Source organism: Aulonocara stuartgranti, assembly GCF_965226115.1.
Source record: "Aulonocara stuartgranti genome assembly, chromosome: 19".
Classification (NCBI taxonomy): domain Eukaryota; kingdom Metazoa; phylum Chordata; class Actinopteri; order Cichliformes; family Cichlidae; genus Aulonocara; species Aulonocara stuartgranti.
The window spans coordinates 2,161,860-2,189,824 of NC_138955.1; the positions used below are offsets into that span (position 1 = coordinate 2,161,860).

General features: G+C 39.0%; 4 protein-coding genes across 5 annotated transcripts in view; 3 read left to right on the forward strand and 1 right to left on the reverse strand.

Moving 5' to 3' along the window:
* Positions 1-5,741: 5,741 nt before the first annotated feature.
* LOC309695890 (uncharacterized protein) lies at positions 5,742-9,367 on the forward strand. Its single transcript, XM_082516870.1, has 6 exons — positions 5,742-6,216; positions 6,508-6,621; positions 7,570-7,827; positions 7,931-8,094; positions 8,613-8,749; positions 8,836-9,367. Exons 1-6 carry the CDS (start codon positions 6,141-6,143, stop codon positions 9,005-9,007), a joined length of 921 nt encoding a protein of 306 aa, XP_082372996.1. The 5' UTR covers positions 5,742-6,140; the 3' UTR covers positions 9,008-9,367.
* LOC309695889 (uncharacterized protein) lies at positions 9,363-13,163 on the forward strand (the record flags this gene model as incomplete). Its single annotated transcript, XM_082516869.1, has 6 exons — positions 9,363-9,582; positions 9,780-9,896; positions 11,162-11,413; positions 11,498-11,661; positions 11,795-11,931; positions 12,998-13,163. Exons 1-6 carry the CDS (start codon positions 9,465-9,467, stop codon positions 13,161-13,163), a joined length of 954 nt encoding a protein of 317 aa, XP_082372995.1. The 5' UTR covers positions 9,363-9,464.
* Positions 13,164-13,230: 67 nt separating this feature from the next.
* On the reverse strand, positions 13,231-19,527 carry ttc8 (tetratricopeptide repeat domain 8). Of its 2 annotated transcripts, XM_082516866.1 has the most exons (15): positions 19,281-19,527; positions 18,968-18,991; positions 18,676-18,796; positions 18,509-18,572; positions 18,255-18,414; positions 17,980-18,069; positions 17,847-17,891; positions 17,670-17,755; positions 17,482-17,569; positions 17,275-17,385; positions 15,271-15,410; positions 14,994-15,168; positions 14,741-14,863; positions 14,103-14,186; positions 13,231-14,012 (listed from the first exon to the last, which is right to left on the reverse strand). In XM_082516866.1, the coding sequence occupies exons 1-15, from the start codon at positions 19,392-19,394 to the stop codon at positions 13,896-13,898; spliced, it is 1,542 nt and encodes a 513-aa protein (XP_082372992.1). In that variant the 5' UTR covers positions 19,395-19,527; the 3' UTR covers positions 13,231-13,895. The 2 variants fall into 2 exon arrangements, with proteins under 2 accessions (XP_082372992.1, XP_082372993.1); XM_082516867.1 differs by lacking the exon at positions 18,968-18,991.
* Positions 19,528-19,975: 448 nt separating this feature from the next.
* eml5 (EMAP like 5) overlaps positions 19,976-27,965 on the forward strand; it is a 53,235-nt gene continuing 45,245 nt past the window's right edge. Inside the window, exon 1 of the mRNA XM_082516871.1 lies at positions 19,976-20,594. Coding sequence (XP_082372997.1) covers positions 20,398-20,594 — 197 coding nt within the window. The 5' untranslated portion in view covers positions 19,976-20,397. The remainder of the gene's footprint in view (positions 20,595-27,965) is intronic.

The following is a 27,965-nucleotide window of genomic DNA, read 5'->3' on the forward strand; positions in this document are numbered from 1 at the left end:
GTTAGGAGGGAAGCTCTGAAACTTAGTCTGATGATGACATTTCTTTGTCAAGTCTGGGAATTACTCATTTTACTAAGACATTTTACTAGTAAATTGTCCCTGTTGAAAAGTCTAACTACTTTTCAACAGGAAGCAAAGCAGCAACATTCAAATGCTTTATGATAAATCAAATGTGTCGCACACGTTTACTCCATTTCTTTTTATTGCCTTCAGTTCCCACTTTCTGCAAGTTCTCACCACTTGCAAGCAGCAAACTATCAAAGTGGATGTTTTTTGTGTTTACGTTTATGTGTCCAGGCATGCTATGTATGAACTTGTGTGTTTATGTGTGGCTGATTGGGACCTGATGTATGTAAAAACAAAGAATTACGTGATTAAAAAAACCAAAAAAACAATTTTACCTGATTTTTTTTCTGAGGACATTCGTTTTAAATTTCCATAGAACAGTGGCAGAATAATGTCCTCGTAATATCAGGCCCTTGTAGAACAAAATTTAGTATTTTGGTCTAGAATGAGGCATGCTGTATAAAGCACTTTGAGTAGAAAAGCACTAGATAAGAACCAGTCCATTTACCGTTATAAATACAGCCTTTTTGTGTTGTTATTTGTCTTGTAATATTCGAAACTACCAGACTGCGGCTGCACACAGCAGACAAGAAGAAACGGTTAACTGTTCCACACAGCTGAGACACTATTACCCACAACATTTTAACACAGCAATACAAACAGGCCTAACTGGGCACAGCTAACTACAGTCTATTACATTTTGCATATTTCAGATAGATAGATAGATAACTCTTTATTGTCATTGCACAGTCATACATAGTACAATAGTTCAATGAGATTGGAAAACTGTCCTATGTCGGCACTACATGTAACACAACACGACATGATATGACACATCACAACGCAACACAAACAACACAACACAGTATATTAACTTAGTAATAAAAAGAAGAAGAATAAGTGTATTGCACACTGTCATTATTGCACATTAATTATTATTGCACCTTGTTATAAATATAAATATTATTATTGTTATTGTTTTAAACATTGTTACTCCCCCCCCCCCAAAAAAAAAGTCCAGGGAGGTAGCCAGTCAGGTCAGCTATTTGCATTGATCAGGGCTGTTGCCCTGTTGTAAAAGCTGTCATTGAGTCTGTTTGTCCAGGACCTCAGCAGCCTGAACCTCCTGCCCGACGGCAGCAGCTTAAACACCCGGTGTCCTGGGTGTGTGCAGTCCTGTAGGATGCTGTGTGCCCTCTTGAGACAGCGAGTGCTGTACAGGTCCTTCAGGGAGGGAAGAGGATGTCCAATGATTTTTTGGGCCATATTGATGACCCTCTGGAGTGCCTTTCTGTATGCTGTGGTGCAGCTGGAGAACCACACACCGATATAATATGTCAGCACACTTTCAATGGAGCAGCGGTAGAAGACGGTCAGCAGCTCCTTCTTCAGGTCCATTTTTCTGAGGATTCTCAGAAAGTGCAGACGCTGTTGGGCCTTCTTTAAAACCGCAGAGGTGTCTCCATTGGAGGTCTGTGTCTATGTGCACACCCAGAAACTTGAAACTGGAGACCCTTTCCGCGCACTCCCCGTTGATGCTGACAGGCTGCAGCTCAGACTTCCTCCTTCTGAAGTCAGCTACTAGTTCTTTTGTCTTGGTGGTATTTCACCTGACTCAAAAGGCAGATTTGCAAAACATGCAACGTAGCCAATTGCCCTTCTGCAGAAAGGGCAGTAGTGTTAATACTGCTTAATTCAATGCAACCCTACAGGGACAATTCTAAGAGTTTCCAGGGGGATCAAACCTTTTAATGTGCTGTTCCTCTGTTGTGCTCCGTTTTTAAGCTGGTAGTTAAATAAATATTTAAATAGAAAATAATGTTTTCATATTACTGCCATGGCTTATAGGTAATGGGGTTAGGTCATTTTGAAAAAACTGACTGGGTGCTGTGATGCTTGTCTGGAAGTATTAACTTTTTGTTATCGTTTTTTGGCCATAAAAACTGAAAAAGCATTAAATATGTAGTCTTTAAAAACTGGAATTAGAAGAAATGCAAATGTGTTACACCATAATTTGGAGAGTTTTTGTATTCATATATCAAATAAACAACAATTTTTATTCTATGAATAAAACCTGTGTGAACTTCATCTCACATAAAATTATATTACTTAGTGGAGAATAAATTTGTCTATAGTATCGGGTGTTATTTTGGGGTTTAATGAATATTATGAGTTCTATTGGTCGTTGTGGATCGTTTATGGTTGTTTGTTGATGTGATATGCCCCCGGTCCCTCGTCTTCCTGTGTACGCATTTGAGTGTGTGTGCTGTGGTGTGTTAGTTTTGCTGCCACACCAGGCCTGGAGAGTCTCCCGTCTTTGAGCCAGCCACACCTGGGATTAATCACTCAACTGTTGCCGATCTGAATAATCAAGAAGCCCTACATAAGAGAGTAGTGGCGCGATATTGTTAAACTAGGAACACAGTTAGTGCTCATGCTTGTGTTACTGCGTTCTCAGTTATTCTCCTGTTTGAATGGTGAAGGCATATTTGTCGGCTGGTGGATGGGAATGTAGCATAGCATAGCATAGCATCTTTATTTATAACGCACTTTACATCCAACAATGTTGACCAAAGTGCTACAAATATAAAACAGAGAGGAAACAGTTTAAATTACATATAAAATATCTTAAAATTAAAAATAATATAATTAATAAGAAACGTATTAAGAGACATCAACAAGTCCTGCTGTGCTAAAAGCCAAGGTAAATAAATATGTTTTAAGACGTGATTTAAAAACAGATAAGGAAGGTGCCTGTCTAACATGTAAAGGCAACTCATTCCACAGTTTTGGTGCTGCCACAGCAAACGCCCGATCCCCTCTGAGCTCACGATTAGTCCTGGGCACGCTCAGGAGGAGCTGGTCTGCCGACCTGAGGGACCGGGAAGGTATGTATGGATGAAGAAGCTCAGAGAGGTACACAGGGGCAGCATTGGACAAACATTTAAAAACAAATAAAAGCAGCTTAAAATGGATCCTAAAATGCACGGGCAGCCAATGAAGTGAATATAAAACTGGGGTGATATGCTCGTATCTACGAGTGCCAGTTAAAAGGCGTGCAGCAGCATTCTGGACTAACTGCAGTCGAAAAACAGAAGATCGACTCACCCCAAAATAAAGAGAATTACAGTAATCCAGCCGAACGGTTACAAAAGCGTGGATTACTGTTTCAAATTGCTGTCTCGTAAGAAAGTGCTTAATTTTTGCCAGTTGCCTCAGATGAAAGAAACTAGACCTTACAACCAACCCGATCTGGCTTTCAAGCTTAAACTCAGGATCCATTTTAAAACCCAGATTAACAATCTCTGGTTTACAGAATGATTTCAGGGATTGCAAATCAACACACGGAACAGCAGTGGAGGCAGGTCTGAACACCATTACTTCAGTTTTAGAATCATTAAAACAAAGAAAGTTTAGCGCCAACCACGACTTGACGTCCTCCAGACATGTTTGTAAACGATTTACAGACGACCCATCTTTCTTTTTAAGAGGAACATAAATCTGGCAGTCATCTGCATAATAGTGAAACGAGAGTCTGTGCTTTCTAAAAATTGAGCCCAATGGAAGTAAATAAAGTGAAAACAGGATAGGGCCCAGAATGGAACCCTGTGGTACTCCATGAGACAACGGAGCACGGGAGGACTCACAATTTCCTAAGCGAACTGAAAAGGTTCGGTTTGTTAAGTAAGACCTGAACCATTTCAGAACCTGTTATACCGACACACTGCTCCAAATGCGAGATTAAAATTTCATGGTCTACAGTGTCAAATGCAGCAGTTAAATCGAGTAAAATAAGAATGACACTTTCACCAGAATCACATGATAAAAATATATCATTAAAAATTCTTAAAAGTGCTGATTCAGTGTTATGCATTGCTTTAAAACCAGATTGAAAAATCTCCTGAACATTTTGTGCATTCAAGTATGTGATCAATTGGTCATATACAATTTTTCCAAGACTTTAGATAAAAAAGGGCAGCTTAGATATTGGTCTAAAATGTACTCACTGTTGCGTCTCTTGTTTCCAGGAGGATTGCGGAAACATGTGGAGGACACCAAGGAGGACAAACACAAACACAGGCGCAGGAAGAACACACACACTGTGATCGTTGGCACTGCTTTCTGCTCTCTTCACTGTAAATAAACGCACCATCTTCATCTAAAAGTCCTGCATTTGGGTTCTCTTTCAACCAACCCTGACAGATATTGTGTTACACAGTTAAACCCAGTTCATCTACAGGACGATGCTGTAGTGTGTTTTTTGATATGTCATATACACAAATTTAAAGTGTTTGACATTAACATAATGTTTTACTGTGTTTTTTATACCCCAGCTTCAGTAATATATTTTGACAAATACACTAATGAGGAGTTATATCTGTTTACCATCTACACTGCTGTGTATCTGGAACAGTCCACTTGTTAAAAATGATTTATTAATGTTTTAAGAATCGTATAATTAGCGGTATCAAAGGAATTCTTGGTTTTAATGACCTGATTATTTACCATCCCTGGTACAGATGGAAAGGTTAGTTTATACAGGTTAAGATGAAAATACTAACAAACACATCAAATTTTACTTTGTATTACTAGCTGTAGAAGACATCTTGGAATGACTGATAATAAGCTGTTCTTCACATTTTGTAACTCACAAAAAATACATAAGTGTAGCAAAATGTCATAATGTTATTGGGATTACATGGACTTCCTCTGGACTGGATTAATGATTGAGTTAATTAGTTGCACTGGTAAGTAGACTTTATTACCATCACACAACACTACAGTGTCTATTTCCCTTATTTATTGTTAAAGCATCCTGAGCCACCAGGACAATGGAAAGTTAAATAAAATTAGAGTTTGGTTCACAAGAAACATACTCTTATTATCTGCCCAACTTTAATTTTAATGCAGTTAACATCATTATGTGTGTAAAGTGTAATCAACGTGTTAGCAGTGTTGAGTGGACTATTTCTACTTTCTGTGCTTTGAGGCACTTCTGAAGCTCCACAGCCGAAAGTTACGTCTTTGTTTTAAGATTTAATTGGCTGTGGTTTGATCTTAATGGCCCTGGGCAAATATCTGCTTACAATTAAATCTGCAGTGTTTTAAAAAGTTTGTCTATTGTTAAAATGATTTATGAGTGCTTTATAAAATCTGCACTTTGAAAGAAATTGCTTTGTTTCTAAATTTTATAATCTGAATGCTTAGCAGCCTCTGTCTAGAGGGAAATGAGAGGATTTACAGAGCATGATAAAAAGCCCAAGGAAATTACAGCAAAGCCATTCATTATATTTTAGTCGTGATTTCTAGCTGTAGAAAGTATGTAGGAATCATATAGTATTTTGGATTGATTGATAACCAGATGTTCCTCCCAAATGTTCCTCACAGCATTATTGGGATTGTAAGAAACTGACTGAGCTAATGAATCATTTCTGAATGAGCATTAAGTGGATTTTGTTTAGTCACAGAAAGCTAGGCTGGGTGTTTCCTGTTTTTGTGATAAGCTAGGCTAACTAGCTGCTGTCCATAAATGTGACATATAATATTATAAATGTGCTTCCTCAAAAGAACAAAAGAATATTAGCAAAATTTTAATTAATTGTATATTTAATAATCTAGGAAGATTTTGAACAAAAATGTAATTACCCAGCAGCTTATGCTTCTTCCTGCTCCTTTTTGAACATGGACGTTATTTGGAGTTGTGGTTGCTCGTTTTCCTTTTGTTTGCTTTGTTCATTTGTCTCTTTTAATTCTATTTTTTTTATACTTTTTCAACATGTTCAAAATAAAGATGCAATCAATCAATCAATTACCCAGCAGTCTGAAAACAAGTTTACATGTGCAGCATCAGTCACAGTATTATTACACAGTATGCTAATGTTTTTCAAACGTTAGAGCGATATTATCTCATTCTTGTAAAAGGCATTACCTCAACATGCAGACCAGGGTTCAAACGCACACACACATAGACACACACACCTTATCGCTGGTACAACCAGGAGAGACAAACAGATCAATAAGCGCTACCTGCACCAGTCAAGAACTCACAATTACCGTCGGTGCCTGAGGAGAAGATGACATTTGAAAAGATTTCTCAAGATTTCAGCACAGATGGCCATTCAGTCTCTCACCGTCAAAGATTTCGACAAGGTACAGCTCACTTTACAATCAAATTCCGAGCAGTTTCTTTTCTGCTTTTTTTTATACCACCGCTTTACTCCCTCCTTGTGAAATCTGACCTCGTGGAGCTTTCACTCGTTTACTCATTTTGGTTTCAGATACATGTAAAACATTTGTAATAAGTGTGTTACATTGTTTAAAACTAAACCACATAGCAGATTGCTCTGTCACCTATTAGGAAAGTCCCCATTATAAATTTATTTGATTTACTGAAGACAAAATATTTTATTAGGATTTTTAACTGAGAGGAACATTTTCAAGGTCTGTTTGCAGATGGAAGCAGACCTGCGTTTCCACACCACCGACTGGTTATACTGAGTCTGAGCCTGCTGAATGCTGTTCTGCTGATAGCTGCTGTTGTCACTGGGATCTATTGTAAGTATGAGAGTCAATAAGAAACTCCTTAATCTGAAGTATAATCCTTGTTCTGTATGATATTAATCGCACAAAGTAGTAGAACCAAGTACGAACGATGGTATGAAACTGCAGAAATTCATATAATTTACTTTTACATATATGAATATCTGATTGATTAGAGTTTATTTCTAGACCAGAGTTTCTTAATGTTTTCAGTGTGCCAAATGACACAGAGCCACACTCAAGAATAATACTGTATTTGTAATGTTTCATTTTGGACACATTACAAGCACAGCATTTGCGGTTTATGTTGGTATATGCCATTTTCACTATCATGAAACAGGTATGTGTTGCTTTGCAGTTGCTTTGGTCGCTACATGGTTGCAAGTTTTGCTAGTAGTATGCATGGAAGATGCTAACTTGTCTGCTAACCCTCACTAATTACTTACCGAGCAGTATTAAACTGTGAAAAGTGCAACTAAATGAAAATCGTTTGCCTTCAAATCAAAACTTCTGCCTGGAGAAATGTGTTAGTTGCCGCACAACTTTTACTTTGAAAGCAAATGTCGTCTGTTTCTGCGTTTTGGCACACTGCACCTAGAAGAGTAAATGGTTACTGTTTGTGTGTACAATAGTGTCTTTCATACAAATTAGAGGTAATCAAAGCAATCTGCTGGCAAGGTTTTTCACTCAGCCATAGTCAACAACCTGAGCTCAATTCCAGTCACTGGACCTTTCGGTGAATGTAGTTCTTTGTATAGTTATTTGTATATATTAGCTGGTATCTGTGTCTGTGACAAGCACTCATACTGTCTATAGATGCAATACGCTAACAAATCTACTTTGAAACAAATATGTGGAGCCAACATGACATCTGGAAAACTGAAGATCACAAACCAATGGCTGACATCACGGTGATTAGAGCAATCTTTTATATTGACCCTCTTTTCCTTTCTTATCTTTCAGGTGTCAAAGCCAAAGACTTTCAGGTTTCAGATTCATCTGTTTCACCCTTGTTGATTGAAATGAACCATCTCCGCAACCACAGTGGTATCATCAAAGAGAGGCTGGAGGCCCAGGCAAAACTGGTGAAAGAGCGCACCAACCACGTGCAGCTAAAGCTCCAGGTGAAGCAGTTGAAGGTCGAAAATGATTTGCTTCAGCGACAAATTGAGACACTAAATGCAGCGAAATCAAATCTCCAGACAAATAAAACTCTCTTAGGTAAGTTCAGCCTCCAACCCGTCTTTGTGAACATGCAGCATGCTGTGAATCTGCACGGCTTATTGTGAGATAGTAAATGGTTGTTCGATCTCTCTTGGAACAGAGGAAACCTGCGGCAGATGCCCAACAGGATGGCTCCTTCTTAAAACATCCTGTTATTATTTTTCTCACCATGAAATAAACTCCAGAAAGAACTGGACGGAGAGCAGACAATACTGCATTAATCAGGGCGGTGACTTGCTTGTCATCAATAACTTGGAGGAGCAGGTTGGTCAGAAACGAAGTCTTTTCTGCTTAAATAGTTTATTTTGTAGGCCTCTGTGTCTGGTTTTAAAATGCCAAGAAATTCGAGCCCACCATGTGTGAGAAAGTTATCTTCTGTTAATGATTAAGATTCATTTCAATTTCATAATCTTGGTGCATAAAAAAGTAAAGTCACAATAATATACGTTTAATTTTGGCAATTACTCATTAACTTGTACGTTATTAAGAGCTTTACACTCAAAAACTTTACCATCTCTGCTCGTGTGTGGGTCTGTGTGGGTGGGATTTAATTAGACTGAACTTACTTTAAACTGGCAAAGTAAGAAAAATAGTACTCGTCTAACTTCTTAGAGCAAATATGTGACATCTTGATAAAGGCTAACCACGGGGAGCAAATGTTTTATATTCATGATAGCATTGCTCAGCTATGCCTAAACGAAAGGGCTTTTAAATTCTGTTTGATCACACCATACTTATTAGTCATCATTTAAAAATCAAATTGAATGTCTGCTTTCTCATAGCTCCTCATAACCGACAACTTTCAAAAAGTGAGCAGCTCTGGCGTATGGTGGCAGAATGGATACTGGGTCGGCCTCACTGATGTGGTGACAGAGGGAACGTGGGTCTGGGTTAACAATGTGACCGAGGTGGATTCAATGTAAGCGACTCGTGAAGCGCTATGATTCATTACTGACAAATGTACTGAAAACAAGTTCCTCTCTAAGCGATTGTGCTTTACTCAAGGTACTGGAGAAGTGGGCAGCCCGACAGCTCTGGTGAGGAGAAGAAGAACTGTGCTGCTTTTCTTTTCTTTACCGATAATGTGAAGACGTGGTACAATGTAGAATGTAGCAGCAAACAGCTGAACTGGATCTGCGAGATGGAGCCAAAGCAAACCACAAGGGGACCTCAATGATGATGTTTCAAAATAATAATAGCAATAATGTCATAAAATCTCTCAAATAAATTAGCTGTAACTTGACATGTGAAAAATCGTGTTATACACTACTGTAAGTGACACGTTTTCGGTTTTTTTGTTTTTAAAGTATTTTGACAAAACTCAGCATATTCAGTTGTATATGGGGGGAAAATGTCTGCAGTATCTGGTCTGTAATGATTTTAAGATGTTTAATGCTTAACTTGATAAAATAAAAATTCATCCTTAAAGAATATTTCTGATCCTAATCTTGTTTAGATGATCTGAAAACTCTGCTGTTCCTTTACCTCCTGTAAATGGTTAACAAGTAAACTTGATTTTCTGTTTGCAATGTTACACACACACACATGCGCAAACACCCGCAGGGCAATGTCCTAACAAATACTCTCTCTTTCTCGGGTGATCTTGCTGCACTCTTCTCATCTCGTCGATTAAAATGGAGGACAACGGAAATAATGCTGGCTTTTTTGAGAGTACTTATAACAAACTGACTTATCCTGAGGACATTAGTGAAGATGACCACTCTTTCAACTTGAACCAGGAGAGGCAACAAGGTAAATGACAAGAAGATGAATGATGATTAAGGAAATATGTTTAATGTTTCTTCTCTGCCAGAAACTAGCTTTGCTCTTCACAGCACTTTTTATAACTTGTGATTACACATCCACATTTTCGCCCACCACTTGGGTGTTATTTTGATGTTGCTGTATTGTGCATGGCTCTGATATTTATCCACCACTTATCTGTGTAGTGTCCCTGTCCACAATGGGGCCTGGATCCTGTTTAAATCGTTACAAAGTGCTTGCAGTGAGCCTGGCAGTGCTCGCTGCCTTTCTGCTGGCAGTTGATATTGGCCTGGGAGTCTATTGTAAGTGATTACTGCAAGCTGCAGTTTTTGTTATATTGAGAAATTTTTTAAATCTTAAAAAAAAGGTTCAACAGGAGGGAAAATAATCATCTCTTGTGGGAAAATCGAGGTCAACAAAAAGGGATTTGATTTATTCTCACCTGACTCTTTTTATCTAGTTTTAACTCCCTGGTTTGGTTTTCCACCCTGTAGCTTCACTGCTTATTCACCTGTGTTTGTGTCCTCAATAGGCCGCTAATTTTACTGAAAAGTCTCCAATAAATACTGTTTCACTACCTGCCTGCCACTAAAGAGTAGCTAAAGTTAGCAGGTGAATACAGAAGAAACATTAGCATCTATGAAACCGGATGTTATCCCCTCAAATTCATGGAAACCAAAATAATAAAGCCCAGTCTTTTTTTCATAAACTGTATAAGGTTGTTTTGTGTCAGCTTTCTAAAACGTTTGTTTCTGCTGCCCCCAAGTGATCAAAAAAGAACAAAACAGAAAATGCAGGTTTAATTACTAACATTACAAATGTACCTTAAATAACGGTCACTAAAGTAGCATCAGGGAAATTCAGAGTTTGTATTCCCTTAGAAAAACATATTAGTTGACGCGTTTTTTTCACCTGGTTGCAAACACAGAAAACTTTCTATACATGATTTAAGCTACAAAATATGAGGAGCGCTTGATTATTTGATTAATAAATATGTTAATTTATAAAAATGGTTATATGCTTTTGCATCAGTGACTATTATATCAGGTTTTGCCCACTTTATTGGCTAATATTAGATTACTACAGATCACTCATGCCAAATGCCAGACTAATTTGAGTTTTAATTTAATTGCAGTATTTCTGTTACATAATTTATCCATATAAGAGGACCAACAAGCTGATGACTCAGTTGTAAATACCTGTTACTTCTTTGTTTAGAAAGGGTCACCAGAGCAGGTGGATCAGCAAACGTGGCATATTTAACCAGGATTTTTGTTTCCAACCTTGAACTGGGATCTTTTAGTTGTTAGGCAAATGTATTAACAACTATACTAAAGAGCTATTCACTATGTTATTTAATTATGGGACAATTTAAAAAAAGGAAAATGTGTAAACTGTCTTAGCTGTGACCTAAAAACTGCCTGTGTTCTAGATAATAAATAAATATTTTTAAGTGAGGTTTGTCTGCTACTGCTCTTTTGTTATTTCCGTTAGAGTTCTTTCTTCAGCTGTACCAACACCGTAAAAATTGTACAGTTTTTAAAGTCTTCCTTTTCTCTACTTTCAGACTACAGACTTACTTATGGGAACCATTTAGTAACAGACATCAGCACTGAGATTGCCAAATTGCAGGCTACTTACAACGCTGCACTCCAAAGCAAGACTGAAGCCAAACAGGAGGTGGCGAAAGAGATCAAGTCACAGCAAATTACCAAGTGGGAGCTTGATCATCTGAACAGAAGGAAAAAAGATACCGAAAAACTAATAGACAGAACTGAAACGGAAATAGCGATGTTGGAATCCCACATGCCAATGCTCAGTGAGAGGCTTTTTCTTTATTTATCATGTTAATAAATGCTCTATAATTGTTTTGTCATTCCTTTTTTTTGGTTTTTGTCGACAGAAGAGGGCTGCAGACAGTGTTTGCCAGGCTGGACTGTCATTAATTCCATGTGTTACTTCTTCGCTTTATCTGAGGAACTCTCACGGAGATCGTGGATGGATGCCAGACATTTCTGCAAGAGGCAAGGAAGCGACTTATTGGTCATCAACAGCAGAGAGGAACATGTAAGACTCAACATTTAAACAACACAATGAAACTTACTGACAAACTTACAAGTTCCACTTCTCATGAACAGCACTAGCATATATGAATGTTTGTGTGTGTTTTCACGTACATGTGTATTTCCTATATTGTCAGATGGCCCTTGCTGAAATTGTAAAAATGTCTCGAGACCCCTCGAGATCGCTTGCCCACAGTGGATTCTGGATTGGACTGAGAGATGCAGATGTGGAAGGAAGTTGGACATGGTTGGATGGGACAAGGGTGGAAGAGGGGTATAAATTCTCCTAAAAATCTTAATCCATAATGACAAAGTGAAAGAAGTTTTCTTGCTATTTTTTTTTTCCAAATCAACATTTACATAAGTACTCACAGCCTTTGCCATAGCACTCAAAATTGAGCTCAGATGCATCGTGTTTCCACTGATCACTTGTCAGAGGTTTCTATTAGTTTTTGATTGGAGTTCATTGTGGTAAGGATTGTATCAATGCACAGATCTGGGAAAGGGTACAGAAACATTTCTGCACCCCTGAAAGTCCCGATAATGGCTCCATCATCAGTAGATGTAAGAAGTTTGAAATCACCGGGAATTTTCCTGGAGCTGGACGCCCAGCCAGTCTGAGCAATCAGGGTGTAAGTGCCTTAGTCAGCGAGAACTCGATGGTCACTCTAATAGAACGACTCTCAAAGTTGTTCAGGTCATGTGCAAAATGCTCTGGACTGATGAAACAAAGATTGAACTCTTTGGGCTGAATGCCAAGGATCAGCACCTAGCTAATTCTATTCCTACAGTGAAACATGGTGGTAGCAGCATCATGCTGTGGGGATGTTTTTCAGCAGCAGGAACTACTCAAGACTACTCATGGTCGAGTTGATGATAACTTGCTCCAGAGCACTATGGACCTGGGACTGGGGTGAGGGTCCATCTTCCAACAGGACAACAACCCTAAAGGTGGCAAAAGGTGCTTCAACAAAGTATTGAGTACTGAGCAAGGGCTCCGAATACTTATGTACATGTTGTATTTTTGTTTTTTGCTTTTAATGCGTTTGCAAGAATTTCAAGCAAATCTTTCTGACTTTGTAATTATAGGCTGTTGTGTAAAACTTTGAAGTGAAAAATGAATCAAATCCAGTTTGGAATAAAGTAATGTAATGTGACAAAATGTGGAACAAGACAAGCGATATAAATTCTTTCTGAATGCCCTGTAACCATTATCCACTTGTGATAACGTAATTTAAGTATATGTCAGTTTATTAATTTAAGTATATGGTAATTTCCCATATATCTCTGTCAGAGCACACATAAAAAAACTAAGCAAAGTTACCCATCTCTTGTTTCAGGTACTGGGATAATGGAGAGCCTAACAACCAAAACAATGAAGACTGTGCTGCTATGTATCCCAGAGAAAACCCCTTTCATTCATGGAACGATGCTCCATGCAACTGGAACCTGAAATGGATTTGTGAGAGGACACCAAGACCTTTTAGCTCTAGCTTAAATGTTTAAACAGAGAGTCAAGTCTGGCTTTAAGGCATGGACGTGTCTTCTGAACTTTTTTTTTTCTTTATTGTCATGTCTTTTGCAAGAGACTACAAAATGTCCAAGAAGATTAAAATAAGAAAAATACATCTGAGTTATAAAGGCATCTACAAAATGTATGCAAATTCTGTAACTGTTACAAATAAAACCTTTACTATGTACACATATTTTACCACTGTACAGATTTGTACACTAACATGCCAGTGTTTCAGGAAAACCTTTACATGCCCTCTATAGGTCATGTTAGTTAGAGCCCAAACATTTACCATTTAATGGGCTATGACTGAAACACTTGACCTAGACATTTTAGACCTAGCGTTGCATCAACTACAGCCTTTTGAAACTCTACTGAAATAGAGTTTTACAGAGAACAGTGAAAAAATCAAAGAAACCAATGAGCTTATTCTGTACACAACAATAAGTCTACAACAGCTCAAGCTGGAATCAAATAAGGACAATCACATCACTTTTCAACACTGAAGTGTAGAATTACAGTTAACAATTAACACTTCAAAGGGTCACCACTCATTTTGCTAAAGAGCTTCAATTGTAGATGTATCTAATAAACTGGCAGTTAATAAATAAACACAAGCCAAAACTAATCCCACTTTGTCCATTTCCAAGACTAACCTACCAAATTATGACTTTTTTAAAGACTGGGTTAAAAGAAAACCCGGTTGTTTGCAGTGCTGTGGTCCCTCACAGCACTGCAAAGTGCTGTCGAAGTTGCTTGAGAAGCTGCTGAGTGTCGACGTGTTCTGGGAAAGCGTCCTCAGATTTTTGGGCTGCACTGTAGCTGCTCTGAAGGTCCCCAAGCTGGACACAGGCAAGAAGATGTAAAGATCACACTTTGTCACTTTTAATTGCACTGCATGATTTGGTTGGACCTTGATAGCGATAAATTACCTTTTCAGAGAGAATGGAGAGATTGAAGTGTGGCTCGTACATATGGGGGGCCAGTGATGCAGCAGTCTGAAGGAAGCCTTTAGACTGGATTAAAGGCAGGGAAACAATTAACACCTGTCATGAAAATGTATATGAAAATGCAGTGTTTACAGATTTAAAGTTTTATTTTCTTTAATTGGAGCAATCCTTACATCACGTTGCCATCATCATTATCACTATGAAAAAAGCTGGAAAACCCTGAAAATTTAACCTTTTAAATCATGTTGGCAGCAGAAGTGTTAAGCAGGTGGATTGCTCATGCTCCTCCTGCTACTGGAAAAATAAAATCCCATATATCTCATGACGCTTTGTCTCATATCAAGCTATTATTGCTAAATTGCTTTATTGCCTAGCTCTTTGTTGGAGTAACAGGGGCTTACTGAATATTGGATTTATATTACGCAAGTATAATTTGAGAGATATCTTTTGATAATATGAGCTGGATTACAGTTTATATGACGCTAATAACTACATTTTAGTGATTTTCTTATAATGGGCTGTGTTATATCACATTAGAGGTCGAAAGGATCACCATTATGATTTCATTACTCATATTTTAGCAGCTTAACAAAGACAATGATTCAAAACTATGTCTTTACCTGTTCAATGTGACCTTTTCGCAGCTCCAGCACAGCCAGGTTGTTATAAGCTTCAGCATGGTCATTATTAAATGCCAAAGTCAGTTTAAAGCACTGATAGGCCAGAGTCAAGTCCCCTATTCCCTGTAAACACAGAGCATATTCTAAATTATACAATGTAAGGTTGTCATTTCAATTAACTAAGTGTCAAATTATGTTAACTGTGAACCATATATGGAAGTGAAACATATTAAGTAATTTTCTGTTAACTCACAACAGCCACGTGTCCTATGTTGTACCAGACATCAGCCTGCTCTTCATCATTGGCCACCAGGGCCAGAGCCCTCTCAAACGAGGACAGAGTCATATCGTACTGCTGGGCGTAGAAACAGCACAGGCCCAGGTTGTTGTACAGTTGGCAATTATACACTCCCATCTGGAGCAGCCGTCTAGCAATGGGTGAAACATATTAAATCACAGATGGTAAATAAAATCTCATCAGATAAATTGTAACAACACATTACACAAATTGTACAGAAAGTTTGTCTGACCTATAGAAGCGCAGAGCAATCTCAGGCTGATCTGTATAGAAGTGATTGCTGCCTATGCAGGCTATGGCCTCCACGTGAGTGTTGTCCTGCTTCAGGACGTCTTTATAGTACTCTGTCGCTGATGAAATGTTGTTCATCTCCTGTCAAAATACCATTTTAGAGACAATTAATGAATGGACGGATGGATGGATATCTTTAATGATTCATGCAACTGTTAAGGTTATACTCCATGCAGCTATGGTGGAAAGTTTACATTAGTCCAGTGGTTCCCAAATAGCTTGGAGGCAAGTCGTTAAGATTTTGTGTCAACCAAACACTATTAGTGTAACTGAAAGCCCTTTTGTCTTTAACCTCAGCAATTCAAGTACTAAGGTTAATATTGCAAAGAAGCTGGGAGTGAAGCTGTTGTTAAAGCTGGCTTCCTTTAACTATGACTGCTTGCATTTCTCCACTTCAGTGACTTTGAAAATGTTACTCATTCCTTAATTTCGTCCAGACTTGACCATTAACAGTCTGCTTTCAGGTGTCAGCCTGTCACTGCTTGGCCAACTAAAGCTGGCCAGCTCTTAACTGGCAAGTGTAAGCAAGACCACACATCACTCATATTAGCTTCCTTTATTGGTTGTCAGTAAGTTTTAATTTTTTTTTTCTTTGATTTTAAGTGATTGCAGGGGTTGGCACCTCCTTAGCTCTCTCATTGAGCAGGTCTGCTGAGCAGAGGCTTTTGACTGTCCTGTGGTCCAGATTAAAACAAAGAGGAAATCAGAAACTTAAATGTACCTTCTCCTACATTGTGGAGCAAACTGCCTATTTACATCAGGGGCATTAGACATTTTTGAAAACGGTCTTTGGTTATTACACCAGACTAAGTCCTGATTACTTTGAATTGTGCTTTTACTGTTTTTGTTTTTTCATTTTGTTTTTTGTTTGTTTTGATTGGGGCTGCAGCTGCAGTAATGCGGACGCTGCACCGGTCCGTCGTGGTGAAGAGGGAGCTGAGTGTAAAAGCGAAGCTCTCAATTTACCGGTCGATCTACGTCCCTACCCTCACCTATGGCCACGAGCTGTGGGTAGTGACCGAAAGAACGAGATCGCAGATACAAGCGGCAGAAATGAGCTTCCTCCGAAGGGTGGCTGGCCTCTCCTTTAGAGATAGGGTGAGAAGTTCGGCCATCCGGGAGGGGCTCAGAGTAGAGCAGCTGCTGCTCCACATCGAAAGGAGCCAGCTGAGGTGGTTCGGGCATCTGACAAGGATGCCCCCTGGGCGCCTCCTGGGCGAGGTGTTCCAGGCATGTCCCACCGGGAGGAGGCCCCGGGGCAGACCCAGGACACGCTGGAGAGATTATATATCTCGGCTGGCCTGGGAACGCCTTGGTATTCCCCCGGATAAGCTAGAGGAGGTGGCTGGGGAGAGGGAGGTCTGGGCCTCTTTGCTTAGGCTGCTGCCCCCGCGACCCGGCCCCGGACAAAGCGGATGAAGATGGATGGATGGATGGCATTTTGTTTTCTTTATTTAAGCAGTTTTATTGTCTTATTATTTTATGACATTTATTCTTTTAGCTGTTAAGCACTTTGGGATACATCATAAAAACATTCCACTTGACTTAACGGCACAAAAAACAACAAATTTAATTTAATTTTAATATACCAGAACACATCAGCGTCCCTGACTGAGGAGGATAAAATTTGTGATGATGTAAAACTGAACAATTTCTTCTGAAAGGAAAACCACACAAAACCATCTAAAAGGAAAATAACTGTGAAGAAACTACATCTTTTGGATCCAGCTGAGAGTGCCAAACAAGCTAAAGAGCCACTCTGAAACCCGAAAACACTTCTAAGAGACACTCTGTCTACTGGAAAAGAGCTTTTGAAATGAACCACAGGCAGCTAGAACTTGTCTGAATTGTGTTAAAGTGCCTGATAAGGAGTGGTTATGTGATATTCGACAATGCAATTAAATAAAAAACTGACTATATTCGAGATGATGATGGCATACTGTACCTCATGGATACGAGCTATTCCTGTTAGAAGGGTAACCTCTCCAGGGAAGTGATCCAGGCCTTGCTTGAAAAGACTGAGAGCCGTTATTGGCTGATCCATACGCTGATAAACCTAAAGGAAAATGAAAACAAGAATAGTGATTTCAAGAAAAACATTGCTTTAGAGAGAGAACCTTAAAATGTACAAACCCTTGGCAATAATCACTACCTTTGCGAGATAGAGATACGTATCTACCATCTCTTGGTGGTTGAGAGCTGATCGAAACTGTTTTTCTGCTTCTCTATATAAACCAAGCCTAAGAGGAGAGAAACAGACATTACATAATTTCATATACATAAATGTTAATTTAATCAAACATTGCAGTTGAATAATATGAAGGATGGTGTGTTACTTGCCTGTAGTAGCATTTTCCCAGCTGAACTTTCCACCACCAGTCTTTGAACTGTGCATGTTCAGTAGCTTGAGCAGCTAAATCCAAAGCCTGTACAAGGAATATAATATTTCTTTACATACAGTCCTGTCATCTAATGTGTGGTAGTTTTCTTTACACTGCAGATTTGTGTATCGCTTACATTTTTCACATCATTTTCATGATGGAAGATGTACTCAAATAATGTCTGTGGAGAAAGAAGATTGCTTCACATGCAGGAAAAACACAATAGAAAACAACTGATAAATGTCTGGAAGTCACAGTTTGAGTCTTACCCTGGATAAATTGGGTTTTTGGGAATACTTGGCCAGATTTAGTCTAGACAAGTTTATAAATGGTCCTTCGGGATTTGTTAGCATTGAAGCCTAGAAAAACAATAAAAGAAATAGGTCATGCTAAGAATTTCAGGCTTTCAGTGTAACATAATAAATAATAAAATGACTGTTGCTATCAGTCTTACATTAATATATTGTCTGCTGCATAAATTAACTTGAGAAAATGCAATAGAAACAGGCATGTGTCAAACATGGCCTTTAGTAGGAATACTCACTGTCCCCAGACGAATGAATCTACCAGAAGAAGCGGTGACAGGACGAGCTGTGCTTGCAGTACGTGGGGTTTTGATGGCCTGCTCCATTGTCCCAGGGCGCCCGGACTGTGTGCTGGGTCTCACAAATCCTGTTATAGGGCGTCCTGATTGTGTCATGGGCCTAGATTTCAGGAAATAAAATATATCTGATTAGAGATTAATCACGAAAGCTTCATCAGTTTGGTTTTTTGTTTTCGTTGTCTTGAAAAACCTACCTGACAGCTGGTGTGGGACCTCCACCATGACATGTTCCAGGAAGTCTTAGTGATGTACCAGGTCCTTGCAGAGATCAAGTGTTATAAAAAAAAAATAACTAATTAAGAAAATGTTCAAATTATTAATTTAATGAATTGTGGAATTTGGAGCAAATGCTTAAACTTACGTGCAACTTGAGCAATAGAGCTTTCATCCAGCATCATCTCAGCAATCCCCTCCTGGTCAACCTCGATTTCATCTATGTAAACCATCTCTGTAAGAGCACGGGTTTTCAAGCTCCATGCAGCCTATGACGCAAGTACGCGCGCGCACACACACACACAAGCAAGTTTTAGTCATGTGAAATATTTCACATTTATGTAGAAGAAGGCATAAAACAGTCTGGAGCTACAACACAAATTATCCATAAAAAAGAACAAAATGAGATGGAAAACAGAGACATGTGCAGTCATGGTTACCTCTGAGATTAGCAAAGATGAGTCCTTAAGATAGAGTGCAGACAGTTAGCGAGAGAGTAAAGAGATTTAAGAAAAATGTGAATAAATGGGAAGGAAGCAGAACGAACATAAGACACGATAGAAATGAGACTTGAAAAGAAAAGTAGCGTATAGCAACAGCTACTAAGTTTATAATAAACTGAATAAGTATGATGAAATGCTACGTTAGTGAGATATAAACAACACAGACTCGACTAATCGGGATTATGCAGCAGGTTGTCCAGCTGTCCATCGTTAGCAAGCTAGGCTAACCCTGCTAACTTCACCACAGTACCTGGTCGTATGGGTTGTCTTGTAATATTTTCGTACAAATATCAGAACATTGTTGGAGTTTCCGCCTCCTGAAATAGCTCCACGCCAGAAACAATGGGTCCATCGTCACTTCCATTGCTTTTGCTAATCAGGGAGAAATAGCGTAGATCTAAAAGTCAGTTAGCAAGCTGCTAAGAGAAGCTGACTTGAAGGCGAGACCGAGGCTTCCTCTGTCGCTCGGCAACAGCCTAGGAGGGCGGTCCTTCACTGCCGCAATTTCCTCAAAAGAACTGAATAAAATAAAAGAAAGTTAAATTAAATTAAATTCATGGGACATCACTGTTCTTTTTTAAATTAATTCATTAATTCAAATTTGATTTACAAGAAATATAGATCAAATAAAATAAATAAAAATATAAATCTGTGGAAGCAGTTAATTTAGGTGAGTAAAGAACTTTCTTACTCATAACTCTTTATATAAGTCATGAAACACGCCACACTTAAATAAACACTTCGAATACTTGAATGGACTAAGTAATACATCATTTTTAAACAATTAAAATTTCAATTACCTGCTTTTGGTATTTTTTTAATTATATGGTTGAAAAGAACACATTAAAAGCACAAATGCTGACATTAAATAAAAAATATCCAGAAATAGGGTCTAGCACCCGGACTGCTTGCTTCTTGGTCATGACGGAGTTGTCCTCTCCTGCTTTTTCCTCCTGAGTAAGTCAAAGCATCTGATTGGGTAACGGACTCCTCCGTCATCTTTGTAGGCGGTGCTTGTGGAATAACAGTACAGCTCCATCTTTGTAGGATTTGACAGGAGCTTTGACCCAACTCGAAGAGGACCGCGAGCCCGGGGCTGAAGTACAAGTAGACTGAATGAAAACACAAGCGTAGAAATCAGTTTCTTAAACAGAGGCAGAGGGCTTTCATATTACCAGGCAGCGAGTCTTTTAATTCACATAACCCGCAAAGATGCCCGATTTCAACGCTTGCTCTTGACTCTGGTTGTTTCCAGTGGAACTAGCCTAATGGGACACGCGGGCTTCAAATAAATCCTTTTTGGTGAATGACACTATATCCGAAAGCCTGCGTGATAGCGACAGAGAGACACACACGGAAGTGCGGACATGGCTGACAGGACTGCTCCCAACTGCCACCTGAGACTGGAGTGGGTGTACGGATACCGGGGACATCAGTGCCGCAACAACCTGTACTACACCGCCGCCAAGGAAATTGTCTATTTCGTCGCCGGTGTGGGAGTTGTGTATAACACCCGGGAACACAAGCAGAAATTTTACCTGGGGCACAACGATGACATAATCAGGTAGTAATGACATGTTTATATAAACATATAAATGCATTTCAGCACCGTGGACAGCACCAGACTTGAAACGTGTACTGAAAGTGTAGAGTTGTCATTATTGGAGCTGGTGTCACCTTGTGCAATGTAATGCGATATTTTTCAGCTCCACGGGGAGTGCACCCCTACTTAGCAGCATCCCTAGTTTGCTGTGGGTTCAATATTTTGCTCAAGGGCACTCCAGCAAAGCAAGGGGTCCTTTGAAGACTGCTCTTGCTCCCATGTTGGAAGGAACCACTACACTAACATTAATTACTAAACAGAAACTAATATTTTAAAAATTATTTTGTTGAGTTCATGTTTATGCTTTAAAATTATTTGTCACTGACAATCTACTTTTAAACAATGTCATCCTGGGAAAAGCAGCAACCCATTCGTACAAAAAGGACGAATGGGTTGCTGCTTTAATATAAAATGTGGTTTAATGTAAAATATTTGACATTGATGCTCAACATTTAGTCATTTTTAAAAGAAAGGTTGACAGTGTAGACAGTAAAGTGGGCATATTTACCTCTGTGCAGTCCAATACTAATGTGCAGTATCTGAAAAATGCACTTGAACAAAGCTGTCCTTGAAGGAATCCTTGAATTGGAAAATTGAGGTAATAAGGGATTTAGTAGCTCGACCTCTGCATCTCAGGGAAAATGTTGAAACCTTTTTTTTAATAAAAAGTTATCATTAATCATTATATCACTCATCTTTCTCAGCATGCTGCACAACAATGACCTGTGACCAGTGGTTTAGTGCTTGTGTTGACATATGTGCGTCTGTGTGTGGGTTGGCCTGGAGATGACTAGCTTTATACTGTGTCGGTCGTCAGCTGGACTCCTGCTCCATTATTAATCGGACAGTAGAGATACTAACCCTCCGCTGCCCTGTGAGTAAAGTGCCTGAGTTCAAATGGTGAGCAGGAGGAGTCACAGACTAAACAATAATCTGATATATGATCTGCAAAACTGTTGAAAGTACAAAAGTGGTAAATTGGTGTAAAATCTGCAAATTTGATCAGAGTATTTCAGTGTGAAATGCAGAAACCTCTCATAGCGTGACCATGTGCTTTTTGTGCAGCCAGGTGGTTTGAACTAGCGCTATGTATTTACAGTGCAAGCTAAATAGGTCCCTTAAGCTGTCATTTATTAAATGCCAAGTAAAAGCCATTTTAAAGGCCTCAAAGGAGTGCTTATGAAGCTCTTTTAAATACTGCCTTTGAATATGACTTCTGCGGCACAACCAGGAGCAGTGCTCGCCACATTCAGATCTGAATTATCACGTTGCACAAACTCATGTGGAAGAGAAGTGGCTTCTTTAGAGGGACTTAAAATTCAAATACTGCTTCTCTTCATTTTCTTGATGCACTGTTGCTGTAGATTCGTAAGCAATTTTTACATTAATTTGTACTTTACAGGGTCATTGCAGCACTCGTTTTGGGTAATCCTGTAAAAAGTCAATGAATGCCTCTCACCTGACCCACTCATCATCACCTGATTTTTTTGTACAATGGCGCCATCAAACCCACCATGGCGCCATGGAAAATTTAATGGCATTATTATTATCAAGACTGGGCGTGCTGCTCATATCAAGGTAAAAAAAAAAATATATATGAATTTAAATAAAATCCTGTAGTAGCTTTGTATACATGTTGTATACATGTGCTCACCCACTCAACTTCATCATGGTTTTAATTTCATGATTTTAAATAGAATCTCTAATTTAATATTTCTCAACTGTTTAAAATTACTGTATTACAAATACATTTTTGGCACAGCAGGAATCAGACATTGAAAGATTATACAAGAAGTTTTATCCAGACAAAAATGGATTCATGAAGGTATGTTGTGTCAAAATGCTAAAATATAATAATGTGAATTAAAAAGTGCAAAATTTCAACCTATCCATATATACCTAGGACATTTATAACTCTGAGTATTTTCACAGGTTAAATTTTTCACAGCTCACTTTGACGGGGTCACATGGGAACATTTGTCAGATTAAACTGATTTTACCCATTTCTCCCACTTTTTTATTCACCCTGAAGTCTGTTTTAACTGGTCTCTGAGTAATGTGGAAGAGCTAATTGGCAGGTTTACACATGAATGAAAGACTGAGCAGACAATGATGCAGTAGTCTAGCCTTCTTTTGGTTGGCCTTTTAGGCGGTTTTAATGCTTTGTTAGAAATGTAAATAAACATGTTACTGGGCGATAACAGAATAGACCTGGGAGACAGTTAACGACCTCCAGTTAGAGCAGAGTACTGTGAGGCACATCATTAGAGTCGGTAGCCTTGTTAAAACTGTTTTTTGCTATTCTTTCCTCATATCTGCCGTTGTTCCAAATGGCTTTTATTCAAGTCAGAAACTCTAAGAGCCCGAGGCTCCTGCTAAACCTCAGCAGAAACAGAGTTTTTCCTGCATATAAACAGTCTTGGCTCCCACTCAAGAAAAATCATTAGGACTATGATTAAAAATACTCTTCACTCTTCTTAATATCTTTAATAACCTGGGTTGAAGTTACACATAAATACTTTTTTTCTTTATCAATTGTCCAGAAACATGAGAAAAATGAACAGAATTCTATCAGGAAACTTAATACAGTTAAGTTTGGCTAACTGTATACAGACCAATCATGCTTATGTGTGTAGGAGGCATGATTGGTTGGATTGGTAAGCAAACCCTGAAGAGAGGAAACACCCTGGGAAGGTTGGCTATACTGCTGGAATGCACCACTTTAGAAAACCCTTAGTTTTTTCCTACCAATCATTAACATGGTTAACACATTCACCTTACATGTGAAAGATCCCTGGGAGATCACAAACCCTGCCTCAGGGTCGCAAGCTAATGCACTCCAAGTGTCGGTGCCAAGCCCTGATAAAAAGGAGAGTTGCATCAGGAAGAGCCAGTCGGCATAAAATCGGTGCCAAATCAAATATGCTGATCCATCCACCGTGGTGAACCTTAGGAAAATAAAGCAGCAGCTGAAAGCACCATTAACGGAAAAATAAAGTTTGTGGAAACTCTTTTTGACTTTAGTCTCACCTCATATTTTTCACCTGGTTGTCTGAGCCACAGTTTGAGACCCACTGGTCTATACTACAAAGCTTAAACCCCGACACTCAGAGCACATACTGTCCACGCAAAGACCGATTCACACGAATACATTCAAAGCAAAAGGAACAGCTGGCTACACTTTTAACTCATAGGAGTCTTACTCACTCCATCAGCCTTATGGGAAAAAAGAGGCTGATCTTTATCTGCCGTGTTCAATGGTAGTTCAGTCAGTAGCTGACCGGGAAGGGGGTGGGGGGAGATAAATAATAAAAAATAAACAAACAAAAAATACAATGGTACTGAAACAAGCTAAATTTTTAGTTTTAAAGCACGTGTGCTGGTATTGTTCTAGAATTTCACAGTGGTTTTCCAGTTGAGTTACCCATGACCCAAACCTAACTGCACACTCAATTCAGGGATAAAGAGATTGCTAGGAAAGCACGTATTTGCAGGGTTTTTCCTGTACTTAAAAACCTTGGCCTCCACCAAAGAGGTTTTAGCCTCCTCTACCAAGGAAATTCACAAGGGTTTTAATAAAATAATTTAAAATCAATAATTTTTAAGTGGGGTTGGCCAGAAATAAGAGAGATCTACGCAGATTCTTGCAGACCAGACGTGCTTGCAAAGTCAACTCCAATGGCCAATTTGAGGCAGAAACATCCCTCTTTTGTTACATTTTATTTCATTTGTGGGTGTAAATTCACAAAAGCGTGGGAAGATAGAGGCATGGCGGCCTTCTCCGTGTAGTCATTATTTGATGGTCTAGCCTTGAACGCGAGTTTCATCATCACTGTGACATGAACAGCAAACGCAATAAACAGAATACAAGAAGCTGCCTTAAAATGCAAGCAATAAAATAGGCCTGTAACTTACACAAGCTCTGTATTCATACTGAACATATGTACATGTGACCTCATGTTTCAAACTGAATGTAAATCGAGCAATGAGAGAAAGCACAATTACTCTCTGGCTGGACAATAACAGGCTGATAAGTCATTTTTTGTTTCTGCACTGTGATCTTTTCTGCATGTTTTCTTGTTTTGATCCTGAGAGTTAATGAGTTAACGAGAGGGTTTCATGAACACAGAAATAAAAGGCCATCTCCTGTTACTCAGAATATCATGTTACCTCTATGATGGATCACGGCCAGAATTATGGATTATAGATGCCAGAGTGAGGCTGGTCTTGTCTCGGTGAGCTTGGAGAGATGCTGTGAATACATTTCCATTAATACTGCTGCAGGGTTTGTACAATAACAACGTGTCTGGCTTGCAGAGAAGAGTCTGTCTGTCCACAAACTAATGATATGAACAAAAAAAAGCATTTAAAAAAATAATAAATACAGTATTTTGACTACTATTGAACAAGTTAGAGCTGTGCATGTGAAACAAATCACTGTGATACACTAGAGCAGTGTGTGAGAATGTGCTTTCAGATAGTTTTACTGCTGACAGCAGCTATGAGAGCTGATATGATTTACATATCCATCTTTGCGTCCATCTTCCATTGTCTTAGTGTTGATTAATATGGATGGTTTGTGATGATCTACTTCCTAAGACGTTATCTTTAGCTTATTTTATATGCAGGCGCCAGCCTCAGTATAATATCATTCTCTATGGTAATTGTTCATTTTGCTTTTTCTAGATCGCATGCTGGAAATGTTCAGCCACCATATCCACAAGGAAAAAGCCTTATTGGAACACTAGACTAATCTGTTACCAATAAGACTGCCTGCTTCATATCTTTACATGCATTTCCATATTGCCAATGAGTGTATTTGCATGCCTAAGTATTATTATTCTTCCCAGGTTTTGGGTTAATTTTGTTAATTGTGTTCAGTTATGTTCTATATTTTTCACTATCACAGCAAGCACCTTGCATTTACATAGCTATTATCATGGGGTGGTAATAATAACAAGGTTTTAAATACATGTGTTGTTTCAGTCCTTGTGTTGTCCCAGTGTTGCATTTATTTTGTATATATGTGTCTCCCTCACACATATATACAGAATCATTTATCAGTTCATCCCACTGAGTCACGAAGCAGGTAAAAGTTTCTGCATTTAGTAATAAAAATATTTCTTTGGTTTCAGAGTATCAATAATTGTTGTCACAGTGTATTTTTATATTTATTTTTTGTCCCTAATTCTATTGAAGTATTCCAGGTAGGATATCTAAGTTTCTTAAAACCAGGAAAAGACTTTATCCAGATGGGTGCGTGTGCAACACATAGCCAGGATACTCTTAAAAAGTCCCAGCACAATCACAAATGCACTCACTGTTAGTAGCTGCCAGGGCTACTCTGTAAAAGGAAGCTTGTTCTCTAAAGAGCTCATCTGTCGTACCCAATTAAGATCCTCCAGAGTTTCATACAGTTACTTAGCACAATGGTATGATTCAGCAGTGTTGTCACTGGGGTTAAAAATATATATAACTGACTGTTTTAAGTGGCATTATGAATGTTTTACACTGATGAGGTGGAAGCGGCTACACATGCTCAGATACCCTTATATTATACTTCACCCTTACCATAAACAGCCTAGATGTCAGTGATGCCTTTTTGACTATTATACTACTTTAAGTATTGTTTAATTGATATATGAAGCATATATTGCTTCTGTGAATCCTCACATTCAAAAAAATATCATTTACAAATGATTAGTGGTTTCTTGATAATTAAACCAATTAATTTCTGTTCCTTAACTAATCATTTGAGGAAAAAAATAAAATGACAATTTTGGTTCTATTTTTGTAACGTCACTAAATTTCTGTAAGAGAATCTTTGCCCCGATCATCATCTATCTAATCAAGAAGAGCACTACTCTACATACCTGCTGCTTACTTTATCTTTTCTATTTTTAGTTTTTGGAGCAAGCTGATGGATTAAAAACACTTTGCAGTATCCTGGGAAATATCCTCTACTATATAGACCTTCTGAAATGTCCTAATCCGCTGCTTCTTTTTAATCCAGTGTAGGGAAAATCAGACAAAGAAAACTACTGTTGCATGTGTCTCGGGAGCTTACTTTAAAATGAGGATCAATTGTGGCCTCCTGTACTTTAATGAGCTCTGTTCATGGGGTTTCCTATCTTTCTTGCAAACCAAGCGTGTCGTTCCTGTGCTCTATTTTTGCATTCTCACTGTCAGAAATCAGCTATATCTATAAAAAAACAGGGAGTTAAATCGCTGCTCTGTTTGCCGTATAGCTCGTTTTGTACTACAGCATTATGCAGATGGAGGACAGATGCATCAAACAGCCGTAGCCTATATGAAACAGGAGAACCGTGGAAATGCACTGCAGGCAGAGTCATTAGTGATGGCATTTAACAAGCTCTTCAGCTGACAGGAATGTAAGGGAAACAGTCTGGTTGTAGCTGGCTCGAAGACTGCATTTGATTTTCACGCTGTAAAGGGGACCTACCACATTTTAACTACAGGTTAGGAGTTATAAGTATCAGCACTTCCTTTTTTTGGTGACTCCAAAGATGTTGGAAGTTTTCATCTTCATTAATCATGTTTTACGTCAACACACCAGACAGATTTACCGCAAAGTACCTGGTCATGCCAAAGCAGTTTTCTCTGCTGTCTGTCTGCATCTCAGTATTTCTCTCTTCCTCTGAATGCTATTTTTAGCCGCTTTGCTCAGATTATATAATTCATAAAAAGTAAGATGAGAAATTGTGCCAAGTTGGAAAGAGGTTCAACGAAGTCGGTGGCGTAGCCGGGGCAAAGGGAGAGAAAAAGCAGAGAGGGCTGAAGGATGACAAAGATCAGGCTTGTCACATCAGACCCACCTCAGCTTTCAGAGACGTTACACCACCAAGCTTTATCTGCTCTGTGATGACAGCGCATTACGGATGCAGATAAAGTGTCAGCAGTCAGGCAGAAAGATCCACACTGAAAACTTTGAAGGAGAAAGATGAGACAAAGTAGTTTAGAGAGTCAAAGTGGGCTATTTGTTGGGAGCCGCTTTCACTCAGCAGGTTGATGCTGCTCGGTTCGTGAAGCCTCGCTGGCCCTGCTGTCTGAATACACGCCAGGATTACAAATGCTGGAGAGCAGTTGGCAAAACAGGCAGTCTGATTATAATGGAGGGAGCTCCATCGCAGCGTGAACTATATAGGCCAGGACAAGGTGAGAGGAAGCCTTGCCCAGTAAATCACTCAGGCCTGCCTGGAACGTGACTGGGGTCTGGTGAAAGGATGGGTGGAGCGGGAGAAGAGAGTGACAGCTTTATACAGCAGGCTGTTGCTCAGCTGTAGAGTGGGATAGCTTGTAGGTGGGGGAGGT

What these genes read in the sequence shown, in the direction of transcription:
- LOC309695890 (XM_082516870.1), top strand. Translation starts at nt 6,141, where the DNA reads ATGACATTTGAAAAGATTTCTCAAGATTTCAGCACAGATGGCCATTCA. An exon ending in GACAAATAAAACTCTCTTAG is followed by an intron (nt 7,828 to 7,930) that starts GTAAGTTCAGCC and finishes CTCTTGGAACAG; the next exon opens with AGGAAACCTGCGGCAGATGC. An exon ending in GTGACCGAGGTGGATTCAAT is followed by an intron (nt 8,750 to 8,835) that starts GTAAGCGACTCG and finishes GCTTTACTCAAG; the next exon opens with GTACTGGAGAAGTGGGCAGC.
- ttc8 (XM_082516866.1), bottom strand. Translation starts at nt 19,394, where the DNA reads ATGGAAGTGACGATGGACCCATTGTTTCTGGCGTGGAGCTATTTCAGG. An exon ending in CGTATCTCTATCTCGCAAAG is followed by an intron (nt 17,386 to 17,481) that starts GTAGTGATTATT and finishes ATTTTCCTTTAG; the next exon opens with GTTTATCAGCGTATGGATCA. An exon ending in ATTGCTCTGCGCTTCTATAG is followed by an intron (nt 15,169 to 15,270) that starts GTCAGACAAACT and finishes ACCCATTGCTAG; the next exon opens with ACGGCTGCTCCAGATGGGAG.